This window comes from Mauremys reevesii, linkage group 9 (assembly GCF_016161935.1).
Source record: "Mauremys reevesii isolate NIE-2019 linkage group 9, ASM1616193v1, whole genome shotgun sequence".
Classification (NCBI taxonomy): Eukaryota; Metazoa; Chordata; order Testudines; family Geoemydidae; genus Mauremys; species Mauremys reevesii.
This window is the reverse complement of record NC_052631.1, coordinates 92029575-92052554: the sequence shown is the minus strand read 5'-3', so window position 1 is coordinate 92052554 and position 22980 is coordinate 92029575. Positions and strand designations below refer to the sequence as shown.

The following is a 22980-nucleotide window of genomic DNA, read 5'->3' as shown; positions in this document are numbered from 1 at the left end:
TTCTTTGCGAACAGAAATCTCTGATCCAATGGAGAATCCAGGCTCCTTTATAACTGGGATGTTTCTGTCTCTGATTGGCAGACTTCTTTATGGACTCAGCTGTCTGTATTAGCATCCTCAAGAGATGGTACGTGGTTCCAAGTTAAGTGCATGTGCATTTAGCTGCCTGCTTTGCCATTATTGGAACACTGCAGCTACATGTGCACTGTGCTAAGGAGCTGTCTGTCTGCATCGGCTAAAAGGAACCAAGTAAGGCTGATAATTAGTTTACCTTTTGTTGCAAACGATCCTAGCATTTAGTAGCTGATGAAAAAAAGGTCCATTGGAAGAGAAAAATGGCTGGCACTTGCAGGACATTTTTCTGCCCTCTCTCACAATTTTCCAGTAGCCTTGCCATTAAAGCATTCCATTAACTGTCAGCACGAATGTTTCACAAAAACAGTGACATTGTCCTATACCGGCTGTATGGTGGGGAGGGGTGAGACACATGGAGGAGTGATAGGCTGGAGCCAAAACCCCTCAAGAAGTCCTAGAAATGGGTCATCGCCTAGTATAAAACACCAAAAAACCATTCCCAATAGACGCGTGGTGGCCATGTGGTTACCCAATGACATTAATCCAAAAAGAGAAATTTTGCCAGACCACAGATGCAGAAAAAATAATTGTCTTAAGCTTGAGGAAACTAGAAGTGTAAAATGGCTCCACTCAAAGCAAAATCAACTCTGAAGTATTAAAACAGCCGCTCTGCCATTAACACCTGGCTCTCAAGTTGCATACAGTACCCCAACCACTTCATCTATCTTATATTTGCAATGAAGAGGAAAGGGAAAATTCTGAACTCTGGGCTTGATTGTGCCTTATGTGCTACCCCAGTGTAATTAAAGAAGGTGAGGAGGAGCTGGGCATAGCTGGGACAGCCACCAAGAGAATTCTAGATGACTCAAGCCGAATTCCTCATAGCGGCTCTCAGCCAGCACATACTAGAGCAGAGCCGTAACAAGGAATTTTTGCGCCCGAGGCAAGGGCCGGCTCCAGGCTCTTCGGCAGCAATTCAGCAGCGGGACCCTGAGTCCCTGTTGGAGGGAAGGACCTGCTGCTGAATTGCTGCCGCGACTTCATTCATTCTTCAGCAGCAATTCGGAGGGACTCAGGGACCCGCCGCCCAATTGCCACCGAAGAATGAATTAAGCGGCGGCGGCAATTCGGCGGCAGGTCCTTCCCTCCGAGAGGGACTAAGGGACCCGCCGCCAAATTGCTGCCGAAGAAGAGGCGGCGGTAGAGCTGCCATCAAAGTGCCGCCGATCGTGGTAGAGCTGCGCCTCTCCGCTTTGCTCGCCCTTGTTACGGCACTGCACTAGAGCATCTGCTGCACAACCCTGGAAGGTCATATTTCACTCTCCATGCCTGGCCACCATCTTGAGCCATGTGGCATTAGGGGAGGGAGGTTTCCGCAATCAACTGGGCGTGAGAAACTGGCCAGCTCTGTTGGCTAATGGGAGCAGGTCCTGCCCCTCTCTACCCATTACAATTTCCTTTCTAGCATTCATAAGGATTCTAGCAGGGAGCAGGAGATTTCCTCCCTGTGGGATTCTAGTCAGCACAGACATAGGGATGGAAATGGGTGGGTGGGGAGGGAAGTCAGAGGATAAAGCCGGCCTGACCTTTCAAATGATCCGTTCAGATACATATACATATAGCAAAAAGCATTTTCAATGCCTGAATTAATAATCCTGGGCAAAGATGGGGCTGGGAAGGAATTCCCTCCCCCCGGCCTGATTGGCAGGAACTTTGGGGCTTTTATCACCTTCCCCTGCAGCATGGGGTGCAAGTCATTTGCTAGGATCATCTGGGCATATGTCTCACGTACCTCCCTGCCCTTGCAGGAGAGTTGGGCATTGGTGCACCTCAGCCCATGCTGTTCTCTGCCAATGGCACACAATAGTTTAGTCTCGGGGGGCGGGGAGGGGAGAGGGGCTGGAATACTTTAGTCTCATTCTGGTGGTGGGTTTTGGGGTGAGAGTGGTTGGGTGGTGTTTAATGGCCTGGGATAGATTAGATTATCCAGTGGTCCCTTCTGGCCTTAAACTCTATGACCTTCTCTCCCCTCAGGGACTTGATCATTTACGGCCTCAGCCTGGGGAACTCCCCAGCTAGATGGGTTTCCCAGGATCCCCCAGTGACTCACAAGCTTGTGCTAGCTCTTCTCTTTGAGCGGGTGCATTCCTGCCGCTTTTTCGTTGCTGTCTCTTTCCTTCAGAACTTTTATGGTGTCCCGCTTTGTTTGCTGGTTGCTGTATTTAAGCAAGCCCAGTTTTGTTTTAAAAAGTGTATTAAATGTTTTCTGCAGGCTCGGAAAGACACACAGATATGTGGTTATAACTGAAGATGGGCAGAATCAATTGTATGCTCACCCATATCCCAGCTACTCCAGTTATAGACTTTTGTGGGGTGATGAAACCCCCACATACCCTTCTTCTCCCTATTACGGCATGCAGCTCTGGGGCTTAGGAGATTTGAGTTCTGCCACAGACTTCCTGCGAGAAACTGGGCAAAGTCATTGTCACTCTCTTTTCCCATCTGTAAAATGGGCATATTAATCCTTCCCTATCTAACTGGGGCATTGAGAATGTACATAAATGTATGTTTGTGAAGTGCACAAGTGTAATGGAGGCCATATATGTAAGTAGGTACATGTTTTTCCTATAACCAGCTAGTACGACCCCTAGATTCATCTCTTCCCATTATTAGCTTCCCAGAATCCTTGCAATCACCCTCCTTGCCATTCCTGATTTTCCTTCACCCCCACACTACCTTCAGATGTCCTTATGCCAGACTCTAGTATCTCTGATGAGGCTCAGATACTGTGCTACACTGCTCAGATGTTCTAGTGATGACACAACAGGCTTCTCTGTTGAGACCCAGCCACTGGGCAACAAGCCTTGCAATCTAAACTATTCTGCCCCTACAGAGAGAGAGGCACGAACTGCACAACAGGCAGGTCTTCAAAAGGTAAAAAGACAGAAACGGCGGTGTCTCCGTTTGGGAGCTGAGATACTGCGTGAAGCTGGTTACTGGAAAGTGGTAGGAGGTGTCAGTGGAAGATCAGAGGGTGAGAGAGGTCCTGGGCATAGTGTACTGGTCTGGGAGTTGGGAGACCTAGTTCAATTCCTTGCTCTGCTGCATGCTTCCTGTGTGACACTGGGCCAGTCACCTTATGTCTCTGTGCCTCTGTTTCCCATCTGTAAAATGGGGACAATAGGGGTGTTGTGAGGATAAATATATGAAAGACGATGAGATGTTCAGATACGATAGCAAAAGGGGTGATATAAGGCCCTTCGGTAGATGGGGGTCATGGAGAAGGAGGGGGAAGTAGCCTCAGTGGTTGGATACATCCATACGCTCATGATTCCAGTCCTAATCTTCTCCTTGTTAATACTGCTATGGGCCACGTTTCCAAAGGGCCTTGAAATCTGCTTGTAAACGTTGCTGGCAAAGAAATAAAAGTCGCTCCCGGGTGTGCAGGCGCCACTGCTGTTTCCCCACACAAACCGAGTTATTTCTGGGCACAGATGATTGCATGCACAAAATTACAGGCTCGCGTTCAAAGGCTATTTTTGAAAATGTGGCCCTATCTGGTAGGTAGCAGCAGCACACACCTCCAACCTCAAGAGGAAACAAGATGAGGCTGATACACACACTGCCAGGAGACTCCCTTACAACTGTTATGGCACCGATATTAGTTTTTCATTTAAATAAATAGCACTTAGATAACTGGAAAGACTGAAAGCAAGAGATTCACAGGGACAGTCTGCTGCTCCCTTCGCAGACACAGCTCCATAGGGAGAGTAATTCAGCAAGTATCTGATCTCTTTGCAAACACTTTGCTAGGTGTGATCAGATAACAGGAAGCAGAGCCTGTGTAAAGAGGCACAGAAGCACACATTACCCTCAGCTCTCATGTAGGCATTTAAAGCTCCCACGCCCCTCCCTGTTACATGACACTGCAGCACTTCCTGACAGATGTCCAGATGATCCCACACCCTGACCACAGCATCCTGCTGCGATCATAAGAAAGCAGCTCCGAATCTCGCAGCGCATGCTAGAGAGAGAACAGATTTACTCAGCTCAAAACTGCCACAGTCCTCAGACTTGAACAAGCAAAGGCTGTAACCTAAAGACAAGAACAACGGAGGCTTCTCCAGGAGGGCTAGGAAGCTCTTCATTTCACATCACTTTATTATGAATATGCCCCATTGTCTGTTACAAGTCGACCGCCCCGTGAATGTGCCCTCAGATGTGGTGCATATTCAGCAAATTAGAGTGGATGCATTTCGATATTTTTCAAGACTTTACTTAATATGTTTCAAACCAGTTTTTCAAGCCCAAGGGAATAGAAAATAACTTAACCCCAGCTAGACCATAACGTTGTGCGAGAAACACTGAACCTTTAGCAGGCAACAAATTTTATTACATTGAATTCTTGGAGAATGAAAGTAGTTCAGTCTAAAATACTTCTATGGCCCCCTGTTCCTGTAATATATGAGCAGCTCACTTAATCTCACAACATCCCTGTGAGGTAGGGAAGAACTATTATCCCCTTTTTGAAGATGGACAGTCAAGACCCAGAGAGACTAAGGCCTACATCAGTGATTCTCACACTTCTGTACTGGTGATCCCTGTCACATAGCAAGCCTCTGAGTGTGACCCCCCTTACAAATTAAAAACACATTTTATAACACCATTATAAATGTTGGAGGCAAAGCAGGGGTTAGGTGGAGGCTGACAGCTCATGACCCCCCGTCCCATGTAACAACCTCACAACCCCCGAGGGGTCCTGACCCCCAGTTTGAGAACCTCTGGCCTAGATCCTTAAGGGTATTTAACTCCTATTGAAATCAAAGGAAATTAGACACCTCAATACCTTTGAGGATCTGGGCATAAGTGACATGTCCAATGCCACACAGGAAGCCTGTGGCAGAGCAGACTTGATCTCCCAAGCACTGTCACCCTAATACCCTGGAAACTTTTCAGCTCTGAAATGGCAGACTGAGATCAATAAAACTTCTGCCTGCAGTCTTACTGCAACAAGCTATGAACTCATAAGGGCTCTTATACTAAGCAGGGCTTAGAGGGGAGAGCACCAGGGAAAACCCCAGAACAGGTTACACCAGCTTTAAAGATTTTGCCTTAAAGCGCTGCAGAATTCTTAAAAAGACACAATCAATTTTGTGTGGGATGATTCAAACCAAAACCAACCAGATCTGTTACTGGTAAATCCTCAGCTTGTAAAGAAGCTGTGCAACCCCCAAATAGTGGGTCAGATACCATCAATACACCACAGCTGCTCTGTGCTGCTACGGTGATGCAAAGCAGCTGTAAACCAGGATTAACCAGTCAATTAAGCAAGATTATGGCTGCTTTGTGTTTGCAGAACCGCACACAGATACTGATGTGAATCAGTGAATCTGGGCCTCTGGGTTAGCTTATCTTTCATTTAAGTTTGGTTTCCAACAGTGTACTGGTGCACACAATATGCCGTTATTTAAATGTGGAGAATATCAAACTGTGTGCAGCACAAGGGAGGAGATCTCTGTAAAGTTCCTTGCCTTGAGTTTTCACATTGATACTCCCTGTGATGGTCTCTATCCCCTGCCCATGGATCAGGCCACTGGCACAACCCCCATCCCCTGTGAATCCCTGGGGTTCAGTGGGAGGCAAAAGCTATCCATACAACAGCTCTGTGCTATTGTGTCAGCTCTGGGCCTCTGGCAGCCCCTTCCCAGCTGATCTTTCTTGAAGTCTGGAGATGCTCAGATCTGGGAGTCTGATTTGGGTTCACACCCCACCACAAATTCAACCTCTGCCACTCCCCAAAAACCTTTCCTCTTCGGTGACTCATTTCTACAACACAGTGTAGATGCAAAAAGAACAGGAGTACTTGTGGCACCTTAGAGACTAACAAATTTATTTCAGCATAAGCTTTCGTGGGCTACAGCCCACTTCTTCGGATGCATAGAATGGAACACACAGACAGGAGATATTATACATACAGAGAACATGAAAAGGTGGAAATATGCATACCAACTGGAAGAGTCCAATCAATTGAGATGAGCTACCGTCAGCATGTTCTCTGTATGTATAAATATCTCCTGTCTGTGTGTTCCATTCTATGCATCCGAAGAAGTGAGCTGTAGCCCACGAAAGCTTATGCTGAAATAAATTTGTTAGTCTCTAAGGTGCCACAAGTACTCCTGTTCTTTTTGCGGATACAGACTAACACAGCTGCTACTCTGAAACAATGTAGATGGCTAGGCTTGTACCCACAGAGCTAGAAGCAAAGTCCCAGCACTTTACTGGTCCAATCGTTTCAAAAATGTTCCCTCTCCACAGACAGAAAAGCAAAACCTTAGTAGTTTGACCTTATATATGTACACAAGTATATTTTAATCAAGATATAGAGCCTGATTTTTATTCGTACTACAGCCCATTTGTACTACCCTGGCAGTGTAAAAGGGCCTTAAAGTGGGTGAGAGTTACACTATACTTAATCCTGCTTTAAGTTCTCCTTTTCTTAGGTTATGTCTACATGATACAGCGGCACAGGTTAGACAGCAAAAAGTGCTTCTGTCTCCATAGTTTACACCAGTTTCCCAAGAGACACAAACTATACTGGCAACAACACTCATGCCTGTATAAATGTGTCTACATTAGGGATTATACTGGGTCAGTTAAGTTGGTAAAAGTCTACACCCATAACTGACATAGCTATGCCAGTACAAGTTTTAACTATAGACCAGGCCTACTATTTCGGAATAAGAATGCCTTTTTCCTTTACTGTTTTAATCCACTTTGGAAGTGGATTACACTAAACCAGAAAAAGGCATTTATAGTCAAAAATAAGAATGTTCACACATGGCATTATTATATAGCTATTCTGCTTTAAATGCACACCCTACCTTATTCTGCATTAATTTTCATGTGTAGAAAGTCCTTTAGTGTAAACGAGAATCAGGCCCATAATATGCAAGAACTGAATTGCAGGAAACTCTAGGTGGGGGAAAGTTTTTTGGCCTTTCATGCTAATATTGTCTTGAGGTGGCAAGTTGCTGTACTATAAAACCAGCTGCACTGATCAGAGGAGGAACAAAAAATCAATGCTTAGCAAATTCCGTGACACTGTGTTCTAACTCTGACACCACTTTATAAATGCGAGCAAGGACTGTGCCAATTAAACTGTCTCCTTCTCTCATCTATCTGATAAAAAAAAAGCAACATTTGCAACTCTAACATGTTCTTTCCTGCTTGCTGTCAGTGTGACTACAATGCCCTAGATTTTTGTACTGCACAGAGAAATAACTGGCGTGTGAGGGGAAAGGATGTGATGAAACACAGCAGGGGCAGCACAGAGCTACAGGAAATCTTCTATTTGCTATCTCTGGAAACAGATAATCAACTAGCAATAAGCAGGAAGAAAATTCTTTTCTTCATCATTATAGACTAGCAAAAATATACAGACCCACTGGCCCTGATTGTTTTGCTCCCATTGTATAAACATGATTGAAAACAAAAAAAAACCTTGCTCATACAACCAGCCTCAGCACATTAGGGAAAAAAAACCCAGTTCCCAGCAAGCAGTACTCATGCAAGCAGATCATCTTCTCCAATAAATTATCTAACTCTGTAGCGATCTGGCTGGTTGTTTTATATGTCCTTTTTGCTTATATCCAGACAACTGTTTTTTCCACAGATGCTCACTCACCTCAGTAACATTCATAACCTTGATTGCTGCTAGTTGTCCTGTCTTAACGTGGCGTCCCTGTGAAAATAAATGACATGCTGTAGGTAAAACAGACATGTAGGTAAACCATATGTACAGTATTCACTGACTCATAGAAAAGTAGGGCTGGAAGAGACCTCAAGAGGTCAGCTTGTCCATCCCCTCCCGTTGAGCCAGGATTAAGTATCTTTGCAAGCAAAATAATTCAATTAATCATCAATACAGTGATTTTGCATAGCAAGATTTTCTTGTTCAGTTGTATTAAGTCAATGAAAATAACACCTGCATGATGCAAAACCATTAGGATGAAATTCAGCACTGTAGAAGGTAAAGAATAGGAAACTCCTGTTTTCAGTGCCCAATGTGGAATTAGTTTGTAGATCTCAATACAGCTCCCAGGAAACCGGTGTCTCCAACCTGCAAACCAACATTTCTTGGTAATCTCAGCAGAGATGTCAAGGATTCAGTGAGCATAGAGCCCAAACGACCTTTTCGTCCCTCCACGTCAGGGTGGAGACAAGTTGGTGAAACGAGTGGGGATGCTGGCACTGCTTCTTTCTGTGTTGTACCCTACACATGGATAAACAGAGGACTCCAGTGTCCAGAGCTGTCAATCTGGCAACTTTTCCACGGTTATCCAGGGTTACCTTCAGACATCCCCCGCCCCCCAAAGGTTCTACCCTGATATAATGCCACCCGATAGAACACGAATTCGGATATAACGCGGTAAAGCAGCGCTCCAGGGGGGCAGGGCTGCACACTCTGGAGGATCAAATCAAGTTCGATATAACACGGTTTCACTTATAACGCGGTAAGATTTTTTGGCTCCCGAGGACAGCGTTATATCGAGGTAGAGGTGTATATTGTGAAATAAGCCTCTAGAAATCTCAGTGCTACTACGGTTAACCAAGGGTCAGGTGCAGGGCTGGTGCAACCATTTAGGTGACCTAGGCGGTCGCCTAGGGCGCTGGGATTTGGGGGGCGCCATTTTCTTCAGCAGCAACCACGGAGGCCGGATCTTTGGCCGCCCCAGTTGCCACTGGCATTTAGGCGGAGGGAGCTGGGGCAGGGGAGCGCGGGGAGGGCTGCCTGCAGCAAGTACGGGGGGGGGCGGTGCACAGGGGAACTCCCCGCCCCAGCTCACCCCTGCCCCGCCTCCTCCCCGAGCACGCTGTGACTGCTTCACTTCTCCCACCTCCCAGGCTTAGGCACTGCAAGCCTGGGAGGTGGGAGAAGTGAAGCAGCGACGGCGTGCTTGGGGTGCTTGTGCGTGGAGCAGGGGTGAGCTGGGGCGGGGGGGTGCCTCAGGGCGGAGGGAGGGACCTGCCGCGAGGATTGGGGGGGGCACCTCAGGGTGGGGGCGCAGGGGGGCGCAAGGTGGAAGTTTCGCCTAGGGCGCGAAACATTCTTTCACCGGCCCTGGTCAGGTATCAACTTGAAAAAGCTTGTGGAGGTTTTGCACTTATAGAATAATGCTCTCTGCTGATATGGGGGAACCCTTCTGAGTTTTGTAATGCACACTGAGGCTATGGCTACACTTGCACTTCAAAACGCTGCCGCGGCAGCGCTTTGAAGCGCTAAGTGTAGTGAAAGCGCCAGCGCTGGGAGAGAGCTCTCCCAGCGCTATCCGTACTCCACCTCCCTGTGGGGAATAACGTACAGCGCTGGGAGCCGCGCTCCCAGCGCTGGGGCTTTGACCACACTGGCGCTTTGCAGCGCCGCAATTTGCAGCGCTGGAGAGGGTGTGTTTTCACACCCTGCTGCAGCGCTGCAACTTTGCAAGTGTAGCCATGGCCTGAGACTGTCTGCAATGCTGAGACCTAGAAACTGAAACAAGCAACAGCCTTACTTTAAAATGCACCTTTTACACTTCTCTGTTCATCAGGATGGCTAGGCCACATTGCAATGGAAAGTACAGTGTATTACCATACTAACCAGCACTAATCTCATAGTTGAAGATTGCATCAAATTACACGAGTCGACATCATATAGGTTAAATGCTCCAATTATGTTTCCCCTGGGCCAGATTTGCAGAAATAGCCTTCAGCTTTTTTAGTGCAATTTCTCTCCTGCAAATAAATGTCTGCAATTTTGTACCCACAATTAACTGCAGAGGGTAAACCATAGGAAATCAGGTATTCCAACATGAACTGGTATGATCTGTGGACACTGATTTACAGTTGCAATTTACACTTGTAAAATTAGAAGGTGAGTTGATCCTTTAAAAAAAAAAAATCAGGCCCTATATGTTCAAAATTCCATATGAGAATTATTTTGGGGGCTAAGCAATTTTGCATTAAGAAAAATGATTCTTTAATATCAGTCAGTATGTCACAGTCCTTTTTTCCTTTATAAAAGATAAAAAATTCAGCATAGTTTTATATTTATGAGTGCTCTCTTCTCGTGGGCGCACTTGTGGACCTGCAAAGCTTTTTCGCATAACAAAGAAATCCTATCATTCTAGTTTAGCACAGAATTTAAGAGGAAGATAAATGAGACACACCCAAAATATGTGCATGACACACACATCAGTGTGTCTGACTAGAGAGCCTCTAGTGATGAATGCTACTCCAGACAGATGCCTGCCTTTGGTCACTATCCATTTCAGCTGACGTCAATCATGGTTAGTAAGCTTCCTTTTAGCAGCCACAGTTCCTTTGTTGGAGGCCATTGTTTGCAAATGTTTCCAGGCATTGAATGTCTTGGCAATACGGTGAGAGGACCTACCACAAAGTACAGTAATGCCAGACATGCTGGCACCCTGATTTAACCCCACAGCCTGTCTGGAATTAAACATGCTGATAAATTCAGGTCTTTAGCCACTGTACCTAGCAGGCAGCTGACCTCTCTAGGTGACAACAGCTTTTAGGGCAGCTGTGTGCACTGCAAAAGGATGATACACGTCGTTTGCCTTTGAAAATGTATACGGATTCTCATCGTTGCTGTTTCACAGCTAGATCGAGGATCAAGATGGGGGAAAGAAAAGGGTTTCCTTTTGTTATAAGCACAGAAAGTTTAGTACCGAGATAGCGTTGCATGGGGTAAAGACAATTCAAGAGAATAGCTAAGAAGGGGGGGCCTTGGTGTTTTACTTTGATTTCAGAACATCTGCCCAATTAACTTGTCCCTTTGTATAAAAGATAGCTGTTACTTTACAGCCAGCATTATCTCCACTCCATTCAGACCTGCCGTACTTGCTTACTTTTATCGTTGTAAACCAGAAATGTCAAATCTGTCTCCACGTCAAGAAGAGAGGAGAAAAGCTGAGAGTAAATGATGAATTTTAAGCCATTCCTGCAGATTCACTCTTGTTCCCATCCTCTCTGTGAGCTTTATCTTTTCTTTTTTTTTGCTTGGATTTGGGGAGATAATCTCAGCCCTCACAAAATTCTTAAGAAAAGGTTAACATAAACCCCATGGATCAATTACTTGGGTGGAATGCAATCATTTAAAATGCCGGAAGGCCAGAATAGAGAGAATGTTTTAGCAAGGTTGGAAACATCTTATGAAACAGTTTTTTAATATTGTCATGAGACGCTAACTGTAATGCTATTTGTGGTGAAATGTGGGGTTGTGGGTGTGATTTGTGGCATGCTTTCCAGAAATAAATAAGTAATGGGTCTACATCCTAAGTTCCTTAATGTGGCAGGGAAGTGGCTCCGTTCATAGCATAGCTTATGCACATGCTATGCTAACCTCTGTAATAAGCCTGACATAGGACGGCATTACACATGTGACAAATACTCCACATAAGCCTACGCCACCCGCATCTAGATTTGTGCAAACAGGCCTTTCCCACCAAATATGCTGGAGCTACTACAAGGTGGGTACATAACTGGTTGGAAGAGAGTAGTTATCAGTGGTTCACAGTCATGCTGGAAGGGCATAATGAGTGGGGCCCCGCAGGGATCGGTTCTGTTCAAAATCTTCATCAATGATTTAGATAATGGCATACAGAGTACACTTATAAAGTTTGCGGACGATACCAAGCTGGGAGGGGTTGCAAGTGCTTTGGAGGATAGGATTAAAATTGAAAATGATCTAGTCAAACTGGAGAAATGGTCTGAAGTAAATAGGATGAAATCCAATAAAGGACAAATGCAAAGTACTCCACTTAGGAAGGAACAATCAGTTCCACACATGCAAAATGGGAAATGACTGCCTAGGAAGGAGTACTGCGGAAAGGGATCGAGGGTTGGGGGAGGGGGTATCACAGTGATCATAGTGGATCACAAGCTAAATATGAGTCAACAGTGTAACACTGTTGCCAAAAAAGCAAACATCATTCTGGGATGTATTAGCAGGAGTGTTGTAAGCAAGACACAAGAAGTAATTTTTCCGCTCTACTCTGCACTGATTAAGCCTCAACTGGAGTATTGTGTCCAGTTCTGGGTGTCACATTTCAGGAAAGATGTTAACAAATTGAAGAAAGTTCAGAGAAGAGCACCAAAAATGATTAATAGTCTAGAAAACATGACCTATGAGGGAAGACTGAAAAAAACTGGATTTGTTTAGTCTGGAGAAGAGAAGACTGAGAGGGGACATAAGAGTTTTCAAGTACATAAAAGGTTGTTACAAGGAGAAGGGAGAAAAATTGTTCTTCTTAATCTCTGAGGATAGGACAAGACGCAATGGGCTTAAATTGCAGCAAGGGCAGTTTAGATTGGACATTAGGAAAAATATCTTAATTGTCAGAGTGGTTAAGCACTAGAATAAATTGCCTAGGGAGGTGGTGGAATTTCCATCTTTGGGGATTTTTAAGAGCAGGTTGGACAAACACCTGTCAGGGATGGTCTAGATAGTACTTAGTCCTGCCCTGAGTGCAGGGGACTGGACTAGATGATCTCCCGAGGTCCCTTCCAGTTCTATGATTCTATGACCAAAGAGACAACAGGACAGTCATGACACACTCCACAGTAGCTCACACACACAGCCTCAGTCACGGGAGGCAACGGGAACGGCAGAGAGGACACTGGACTTCTCCCAGATTTTATTCTAAACAGCCAACAGAACGTTTAAATCCATTTGGACACTTACCAGAGAGGGGCCCGAGGGAAATCTTTCCAATGCCTTATCCAATGAATAACAGTCCCCAGGCTGTCAGCATTGGCTGCGAGCCAGAGTCCCAGCCTGAGACTTGAACCCAGAACCTCTCAACTATAAGGTGAGCATGCTACCACAGGGATGGCTCTTTAAAAATGTTTTAGGCAACTCTAATTAACCCTGGTTAAATTCCTGCATGTAGCTTTTCACGGACTGTTAACATAATGCCCGTGCAGTTTAGCAGTGAGGCTTACCAGAGGTTGCATGCTAAAGTTGTTTTGATGTATAGAAAAGGCTACTGGCCTTTCTGGCAGAACGGCAGTGATAATACAAGTAAAATCACTGCTCCCTTGGCTTTTCAGCTGCGGCAAGTTTCTTTTCCTGGCAAGCTTTATAAGTGGTTTTAAACATCTTCAGCTCCACCCTGAAGTTCTCACTCAAGCCACCTTCCTGAGTAAAGACCAAGTAAAGACTTTTTTTTTTATTTTTGTGTTTTGTTTATCAATAACTTTCAGGGGTTATGCATAGTTCATGGGAACTCTTGTGCACTGCTACTTCTCTAGCAGCCACAAGGGTCTGTTTCGGTAAGCCAGGCAAAACTGGTATTTGTTTTCTAAGAGGTGTTGTTTTTGGTTTTTTTTGCTTAAAGCCACCCACTGATTGTTTTGACCGTTTCGTTGCTGAGTAATATCAGCCACTGTGTTTATGCGGTGGGACATCTTAACAAGCCAGTCATTTAAGAGTCAAATTCTGGGCACTTTCACTGACGTGAATAGTTCCCCGGTGAGTAAGAGAAGCGGAATTAGGCCCCTAAAAAAAGGAAATTGCTTTGAAAACACCTTCCAACAGCAGGAAAGGGTTAAAGGGCTTCCTCACCCCACCCCACCCCACCCCACAAACGACAGATGCTAAAAAGCTGTTAGTTTCTACGCTGTTTTTCTGCAGAGTGCTCAAAGGGAGCTAGAGGCGTTTGGGTGGCAGCGTCCTGTGTTAGGCTAGTCTTTTAACTCATGCTTCGGGCTCAGCAGAATTGGGCTGAAGGTGTTTGCGAGGGAGTGACTCCATGTAGTTAATAAGAGGTTTGTTTAAGTTTCAGTCTTAATCTATGTGCTCAGTTTGTTAGTCTATTATGACAGTTGAGAGGATAGCCAAATTATCCAGCAGTGCCCCTCCACCCCCCTCCCGTGAGAGTCACTCAGGTTTTCACCTTGAACGCTACATTAAATAATAGCAAACTCAGCAATAGCCCAACCATCTAGCAGTGCTCAAACATGACGACTTTTCTAGTAAAGATCTCGCCAACATTTTCATGCATCGGGGGCTTAAAGCAATTCTCCCACTGACTTGAACAGGCCTTGGATCAGGCCTCAAATGGCAAAATTCTTCCTTAGCATGTTTCCAAAGAAAGCTTTGTTGCACTTTCCTATTTAACTAGTCACTGTAATAATAGTTTGCAAAACTGAAGTCAGTTTACACATTCCCCTAAATCTACTTATTGCTGATCACAGCTACATTTGTGGGGGCTACTCTATGCCAGAGATCTGGTTTTTGTGTGCTCCAGCTGGGTATTCACACAGCAGGGCAGAGAATGGGAATAGATTAGTCCATGTATTTATCTTCTCAATTAATTTAGCTAGAGGAGCCCTTAATCTGCGTCCCCTAGTGCGTGTCAGACACATTGTACATGCATATGGAGAACGGCAGTAGTTAGTGGTCAGGCTATGACCTAGACAAGGGGCTCTGCAGCAATTTCATGGATTTACAATGAGATTCGTTTGATTAGAAGAATTACTGCAAATGCTGCTCCATATCAGGAGCAAGCAAATGGTTTTCCTGTGTGGACCAGGCAGCAATTACAAGTGGAAGTCCCGATTCTCAATTACATTGAAGCTGCGCTTGCAGGGCAGGGCTGGACGCTCACAGCCACCTGGCCCCAGCAGAATTCCTGATCTAATTTATGCTGGTAGAGTATGGTCCGTTATGCCAGTGCATCAGACACAGCGGAGCTCAGCTTTGGCACATGCAATCCCAACAGGCCCCTTTACACACCCTGTGCCGGGGGGGGAGCGGGGAGTGCAGCTGGTGGCTCCTCCAGCTCTGCTCCTCCAGCTCTACACAAATGGAGAGTCCCTCTGTGCATGGGCATCTCCACCTGGTTTGGAACAGAGAATCTGAGCCAAGGGCTCTAGGTTGCAAGTGTCTCATGACTGATTCTGGCTTCCATCCCCTCTTTCCCTCTCACTGATGATTTACTTTGGCTCAAGTCAGCCCCTTGTAGCTCCCATCCCACATGTCTTTCTTGGCACCAAGCGCTCATTTGCTTCCCCTTGTTTCTGGGCCCATCCGCTCCATCTGTCCCAGCTAAACTGAGGCGAGAGGAGCTCGTGAAAGGCAGAGCAACATCTGCCTCACTGTTACACTGCTGAACTTTTACCATACACCAACTGTACAGGGGGAGGGATAGCTCAGTGGCTAGAGCATTGGCCTGCTAAACCCAGGGTTGAGAGTTCACTCCTTGAGGGGGCCACTTAGGGATCTGGGGCAAAATCAGTACTTGGTCCTGCTAGTGAAGGCAGGGGGCTGGACTCAATGACCTTTCAGGGTCCCTACCAGTTCTATGAGATAGGTGTATCTCCCTATATTTATTTTAAAACTTTGACCTGACATGGCATTTCCAAGGACAGTGACTGGTCCTAGTATAAGGGAGCCCACAGCACGGTAAAGGAAACCAGGCAGCCACCCCCTCACTTCTCATAAGTGCAAGGTGAAGGCAAAGCAGCTCAACTGCAGGCTGTTATTGCTGGTGAACATAAACAAGTAGGTTCCCTCTTCAAAACCCACATCTGAACTTCGAAACTTGTGCCGGTCTCTCGCCAATGTGCATGTGTGTGTGGCCCCGTGGCTCCTGGCAAACGTCCAACACAGCCTTGTGTGTCCGACAGACTAGGACTCTCCCCTCTCCTGGTAGCTGCCGGAGAGCATGTGAGAGAGTGGGCGCTCCCCTGGATAGGGCACAGGCCCCCAGCCGGAGACCCATGGCCTAGTCCAGGCTTTGCGAGTGACCTTGGGCAAGTCATTTCACGCCTCTGTTTCCTCTGTGTATTTTCGGTATTGGGATGGGAAGTTCTTTGCGACTGACTGTTTGGGTGCCAGGTGAGCAGCAATAGTGCACAGCGTGTGTATGCGGGGGCTGCTCGGGTCAAGGCGATGAGCTGCGTCCCACTGACCAGTTTTGCTTTCCCAGGCAGGAAGTTCAGCCTTCCCTGCTTTCAGGGCCGGCTCCAGGGTTTTTGCCACCCCAAGTGGCGGGGAGGGGGAAAAAAAAAAAAAAAAAAAAGCCGTGATTGCGAGCGGCGGCAGCTCCACCACGTCGGTTCTTCTTCGGCGGCCGGTCCTTCCCTCCGAGAGGGACCCGCCCCCGAATTGCCGCCCAAGAGCCTGACGTGCTGCCCCTTCCCCCTGGCCGCCTCAAGCACCTGCTTGCTCAGCTGGTGCCTGGAGCCGGCCCTGCCTGCTTTTGGCTGGTCCCAGAGAAGGGGAGGCTGAGGGACAGCGCGCTGCAGCACGCCTTAAGCCTCACTGCTTGGTGCGGGGGTGGGGGGGAGAAGGGAAACTGTTTAAATGGGACAGGAATAATTGCAGAGGAACAAGTTGTTAGGAGTTTATAGCTCGCTTTTGTTAGTTAATGGTCTGAGGCAGAGCTCAGGGTGGTTAATGCACTAAAAAAAAGCATTGAATTGCAGTTATGAACAATTTCTCCAGGATTACACCATTATAAACCATAACAAATGATTTACAACAGCAGTTGTGACAGCCGGGGTGGAAAAAATCCATCACTCTTTGGCAGTTAATTACCAGACTTCCCCTCTCCCCACCCCCAAGGAATTCAGGACACTCCTTGATGGGTTTCTAATTCTGATTATGGCCCAGTCCTTTTGTTTTAATCATGCAATCGGAGGTATTGCTGTGGAAAGCCCACTTTGGCTGATGCTATAAACTCTCTGTGGCAGCTCTCTGACAGCCTTGCCTGTTTGTCATATGTTGATTACATAAATCAAACTGCACGTTCCCCTGAGGGATTTTTCCATCCTTTGAGGTGGCAGGAGTCCCTCAGGCCTGTGAGCACAGGCTCTCTTAGAATCATAGATCAGGAAGGGACCTTGAGAGGTCATCTAGTCCAGTCCCCTGCACTCAGGGCAGGACTAAGTATTATCTAGACCATCCCTGACAGATGTTTGTCCAACCTGCTCTTAAAAACCCCCAATGATGGAGATTCCACCACCTCCCTAGGCAATTTATTCCGGTGCTTAATGAGCTTTATTCCACTTCCGTTCTGGGAGGCCCCTCAGTTCCATTTGTCATCTGCGAAGCTTCTTCCTTCTACTGATTGCTTTCATGCCAACGGGGCAAGATACGCTGCAATCTGCAAAGCCACCGGCCGCTTGTGCTGCCTGGATGCTACCCAGCGGCAGGCAGTGCTGAGAAGCAGTGTAGTAGCCCGGTCAGAAGCCTCAACCTGTAGACACATCACATTCCCTCAGGCACCTCATCTCTATTATACTCCAAAGAGTTCTAACTCTCACTCAAAATCCACAGCAAGCACAGTTCTAATGCTGGGGCACCAGGGCAGCTGATGGGTGGATAAAATCTTTCTCCTTCCCTGCTCTCCATAAACATCCGCCTTCAATGGTAACTAGAGAGCTGCCTCTGCCATTTACCATGGCTATAGCCAACAATGAGAGTGGAAAGCAATGGTGATAATGTGAGAAAATTTCCTTAACTTATGACACCTCAGCAAACTAAACAATCTTCCTAGCTCTCAACTGGCCTAACCTTAGAAACTCTGAGCTAGAAAGCTTAGCTGGGGTGAACTGGCATTGCTCCACTGACTTAAATGGAGCTACACCATTTACGGATCTGGCTGCAGGAATCTTTCCCCAGACAGGGGTGTTAGCTGCAACCACGTCAGGAAAACCATATACATGTGACTCTACAGAGTAAGATTATCCCTGCCCACCAACTCCAGTGAACAACATGCCAATTAATGCACTGCAAATAATCAAAAATGTTCTTTATGGTTCCTAATGTTATTCTTATGTGGTTAATCACAAATGACCTTGTGAATGTGTATGTGCCACGCAGTATACAGTCAGCTATTTATTAGCCTTTAAATGGGAAATATAGGTAAGAATATAGAGTTGAACAACTGCATATTACACTACAGAACAGCAAGATGTAAAACATCAATGGTAATCTAACAGTCTTGCATGTTGATACATAAAGAGTCAGTCAGAGATTAATTATTGATATCCAACATACTGTATTAAAACACAGCAGTTATATTAATACCATGAATCAGAGAGGTGAAATATTAATAACAAAATCGAAAACCACTCAAAAAAAATCAAAATTTGTCACATTTCATTCCAAACTTGAAAATGGATAATTTTGCTAAGGTTAGCAAATTTATTCAGCAAAAACAACGTCAATATCTAGTGAAAAATGAGCTCCTTTTAAAGCAAACATTGGCTTATTTCTAAATAGGAATTAGCGTCTCTCACCCCCAAAATTTTGGTGGCTTTTTACTCCAAATATATAAAAAATTCTGCCTGGATCTGAAGTGAAAATATCCATTTTATCAAAATTTGAGGGGGGTATGAAATAGGCAAAAATCATTTCTCCCAGATCTACTGAGTATTTAAGCCAGGGGTTGGCAACCTTTCAGAAGTGATGTGCCGACTCTTCATTTATTCATTCTAATTTAAGGTTTCGCATGCCCGTAATACATTTTAATATTTTTAGAAGGTCTCTTTCTATAAAGTTTATAATATATAACTAAAGTATTGTTGTATGTAAAAGTAAATAAGGTTTTTAAAATATTTAAGAAGCTTCATTTAAATTTAAATGCAGAGCCACCCGGACCGGTGGCCAGGACCAGGGCAGTGTGAGTGCCACTGAAAATCAGCTTGTGTGCCGCCTTCGGCACGTGTGCCATAGGTTGCCTGCCCCTGATTTAAGCAAAAAAAATGCTGTAACTCCTATCAGCCACACACATAACATTCATGCACAGGAGGTTAAGTTATGAGACTTTCCCATCCCTATAATAAAGTAGTGTTACGAGCTGGGTAAAACCTTGTTATGGGCTGTGTTAAAACCTTGTTCAAACTGATGTGTGACTACATCCTTCACTCAACATAGTTGTAAGAGACAGTTAAGGGCCACACCTAAAACAAGTTAGTCTCCAAGGTGCCACAAGGACGCCTCGTTATTTTTGCTGATACAGACTAACACCCTAACAGGCCTTCAGAGGGGTTGCCGTATGTCTTCACTGGCCTGTGTCAGCTGACTTGGGATCGTGGGGCTATAAAACTGCGGTGTAGACGTTTGGGCTTGGGCTGGAGCCTGGGCTCTGGGACCCTGCCCCATGCAGGGTCCCATAGCTTAGGTTCCAGCCCAAGCCCAAATGTCTACACCATGATTTTACAGCCCCACAGCTCAAGCCCCATGTGCCCGAATGAGCTGACATGGGCTAGCTGTGGGTGTTTAATTGCAGGGTTACACCCTGCCCAGAAACGAGCACCATGTGGGCAGGGGGTTCCCTTGGGTATTGTGACCAGGTGTGTGTGCATCCTTCAAGAAAGCAGTGGAGATAGCTAGGTTGATTGGGTCACCTGAAGCCAATCTAGGGCTGGCTGAAACTAATTAAAAGCCTCCTAGTTATCAGCGAGGTGCACATGTCAGGAGCTGTAGGAGGAAGCTGTGCTGTTGAAGAAAGTAAGCAGTACAAAATCCATATCAGACACAAGGAAGGAGGCCCTGAGGTAACTGTGAAGGAGATATTGAGTGGGGGCTGCTGTGGGGGAAGTGGCCCAGGGAATTGTACATGTCCTATTTCCAAAAAGTCAGCTACCATAGCTGCTATGATTAGGGCCCTGGGGCTGGAGCCTGGAGTAGAGGGTGGGCCTGGGTTTTCCCTTCCCCTCCCCGATTAATCACTGAGACTGGGAGACACCAGAGACTGTGTGAGGAAGGGTTGCTTCTCCACATCTCCTTTGCTGGTTTATGATGAAAATGTTCCAGTAAGCTGTGACCCTTGCCTCTAGAGAGAGAAGGGCTATGTGGAGGGTCACAGCGAGCCTCTTGAGGCTTGCAAAATCTGCCAGGAAATGTGGGACCCATGGAGACAAGGACAGAGCTTTGTCACAACACACAACGGTGTGTGAGAGAGAACACAGAAGTGGAGAAGACCAGACAGAACAGAGAAACAGAGGCAAAAAGCAAAGAAGCCATGCAGTACCCTGTGAGCACAGTGTGACTCAGGAAAAGCTAGAGGGTCTGCTGCCTAAAGGGGCTTAAAGCTGCATGCTAAAGGTACGTCCATACTACCCGCCCAGATCGGCGGGTAGCAATCGACTTCTCGGAGTTCGATATATCGCGTCTCATCTAGACGCGATATATCAAACTGCGAACGCGCTCCCGTCGACTCCGGAACTCCACCACCTCAAACGGCGGTGGCGGAGTCGACGGGGGGAGCCGCGGACGTCGATCCCGCGCCGTGAGGATGGGTAAGTAGTTCGAACTACGGTAGTTTGACTTCAGCTACGCTATTCGCGTAGCTGAAGTTGCGTACCTTAGTTCAACCCCCCCCTCCAGTGTAGACCAGGCCTAAGAAACCGCTACTTTTGTTCTTGCCTCCTCCTTCATTCAGAGACACAGGCCTTTGTACATCCATGTAAACAAACAAGACTGCGTCAAGAATACCAGAATCCATCTATTTCTACTTCCAACTGGAACATTCCCAGGGCTCCAAAATTTGACTAGCTGCTTGGGTCGAAAAGGGGCAACAGTAGCAGCACGTTAGTCAAGAGGAGAGATTAGAGTATGTATCTTTTTCCATTAGTTAGAATGCAATAAAAATCCTGGGGTGTGCATGTCACCTTTTCAGAGCAAATGACTAGAACGAAGAGATGTGGGAGGAAATAGACAATTTTTATACCCATATTGCAATTGATTATACCATGATCTACACGAACTGTAAAAACCAAAAGGCACTCAGCCACCAGAAGCAGCCTTTTTTTTTTTTCCTCTTACAGTTCCTATTTCCTCCCATTGTACCAGTGGAAATGCAAAGTGTATGCTTTGCTTAATGTTCATCTGTGTTTGACTGCAGGCCAGTGCGAAAAGAAAACCAGACAAAAAGAATGAACTTAAAACTTTTCACAAACAGATTTGAATATCCACATTTTTGCAATATAAACACCAGATTACTGTCCCTGTGCAAAATGTGAATGCAAAATATGAATTTGACTTTGAGGTCCCTTCCTGCCCTACATTTCTATGAAATATGAAACAGCTAGGGTTCAGGACAAAGAAAATACCTCTTTCTAGGCTTTAGGAGTGTCAGTGTTGGCTTCTCTTTGCTCCCATCGGGGTCAATGGGATTTGTATCATTAACTTCAATGGAAGTAGAATTAGACCAAACACTGCACACTTTTGAAAATCCCACCCTGGACATACAATGAAGGAAGGTGTTTTACTTTGAAAATTGGGCCCAAGCAGCCATTATTGCTAACATTTAAAAAAAATTCACTCATTGATTATGCCTGAGAAGTCAGTGCAAAATGAGGTAGCTGGCAATGATGGCTACTGATACAATTTTAGTTCAACCCACTGCTGCCCAAGTGGTGGTTATAGGGCATTTAGAAAGTGCCCTTTTGCCCTCCCCTGTGGCTACCTAGCTATGCAGTGAAATGCCGCTAGGTCCTGATGCTCTTTGGAGCCCCCTACTGGAATGTCAATTACACGCCAGCTGTGCTAGCACAACCGTGAAAGGCATGTAGAATTAGGACAAAGGTCACTGTATTTTTACTCCCATTTCAGGCTCTCAAGTTTTGGACTGGGGTAACGTTCCACTGGCAGAACTCCTACAGATGCCATCAGCCAACGTGTATAATGATGAATGGGAAAAAAAAATTGGGGTGATCTTCTCAAGGCTCATTTGAACAAGCTGTAGCCCTTGGTGGAAAATGGAGGGAAATGGCAAGCAGCAGCACATTCGACTACATACAGTTAATGAGCTAGTCTGCCTGGCGCCCTTGTGGTCTATGTGGACCGCAGAGACCTCAGGACACACGTATAGGGCAGCACAGGTGCAGCTATGCTCAGTGACGGCCAGACCCAAGTCCACTGAAGTCAGTGGAAAGGCTCCCGCTGACTTTAATGAAGTTGGCTCAGACGTTGAGTGATTTACATCCAAGCGTCCTGAAGGAAATCCAAAGGAAGTCTTCCTAATTGTTTAACCAGGAAGACTAAGGCTTCTCTGAAACACTGGCTGTTCCCAATTCAGAAAAACACACAGGTATTTAACATGTGCCTAAGTGCCATTACTTCAAGGGGACATAAGCATGTGCTTAAAACAAAGCAAGTATTTAGGCACTTTTCCTGAATGGGAGCCATTATTAGGATCGAGAGAAAAGAGAGGTTCCACGCCTAGGTATAGACAGACACAGAGCAGAGCGAGAGTGAGCAGAAGGCGACGTGTGAAAAGGCAGGCTGTTCAGTTATTCCCTTTCCTCACATTTTATTTATTGGGACATAAAACCTGATTTCTTTAGGCTTAAATTTCAGTATCTACATAAATAACGGTTTAAACAGTCTTCCCATTCATCTTGGGTTTAAACATTTGTCACACCTCTTAACATCTGTTGAAACACATCGTAGGGTTTCCAACCTCAGAAACGCAATTATATAAGGATGCTGCTATCTTTCCATGCCAAAAAACGGTGATTTCACAAACACAGGAGGCTTTATTTGCCTCAAAGATTTTCTGACTCTGTGGGTGCCTGCTGGCTGAAGGGATGCAGGCTTCCATGAGTCAGCAGCAGCGCTGGAATTTAACTGCCAGAAAGAACTGGGTGGGAAGGAATAGGGGGCCACTTTCATTTCGTCTGACCAGGGTTCACTCTCAAACTACAAGGGCTCAGACCTCAAAGCCCCTGGCATAAGGCCAAAGCTGCTCAGCACCTGTGGAATCCGAGGGTGATTTATGAAACCAAAGTTCTGTGGCATCGAGAAAATATTCATACTAAAAAATAAACAGTTTAGGAAAAACTCAAGCTTTGGAAGTTTCTCTTCTCATTTCACAGGATGAGGCCTGTACA

The 22980-nt window shown here is 45.9% G+C and overlaps 1 protein-coding gene across 3 annotated transcripts in view; it reads right to left on the bottom strand.

Annotated features, from left to right (window-relative positions):
• Positions 1–22980, bottom strand: part of NRK (Nik related kinase) — a 129726-nt gene that overhangs the window by 75239 nt on the left and 31507 nt on the right. For all 3 annotated transcript variants that reach the window (XM_039489753.1, XM_039489754.1, XM_039489755.1), the window contains one exon: positions 7760–7816. In XM_039489753.1, coding sequence (XP_039345687.1) covers positions 7760–7816 — 57 coding nt within the window. The remainder of the gene's footprint in view (positions 1–7759; positions 7817–22980) is intronic.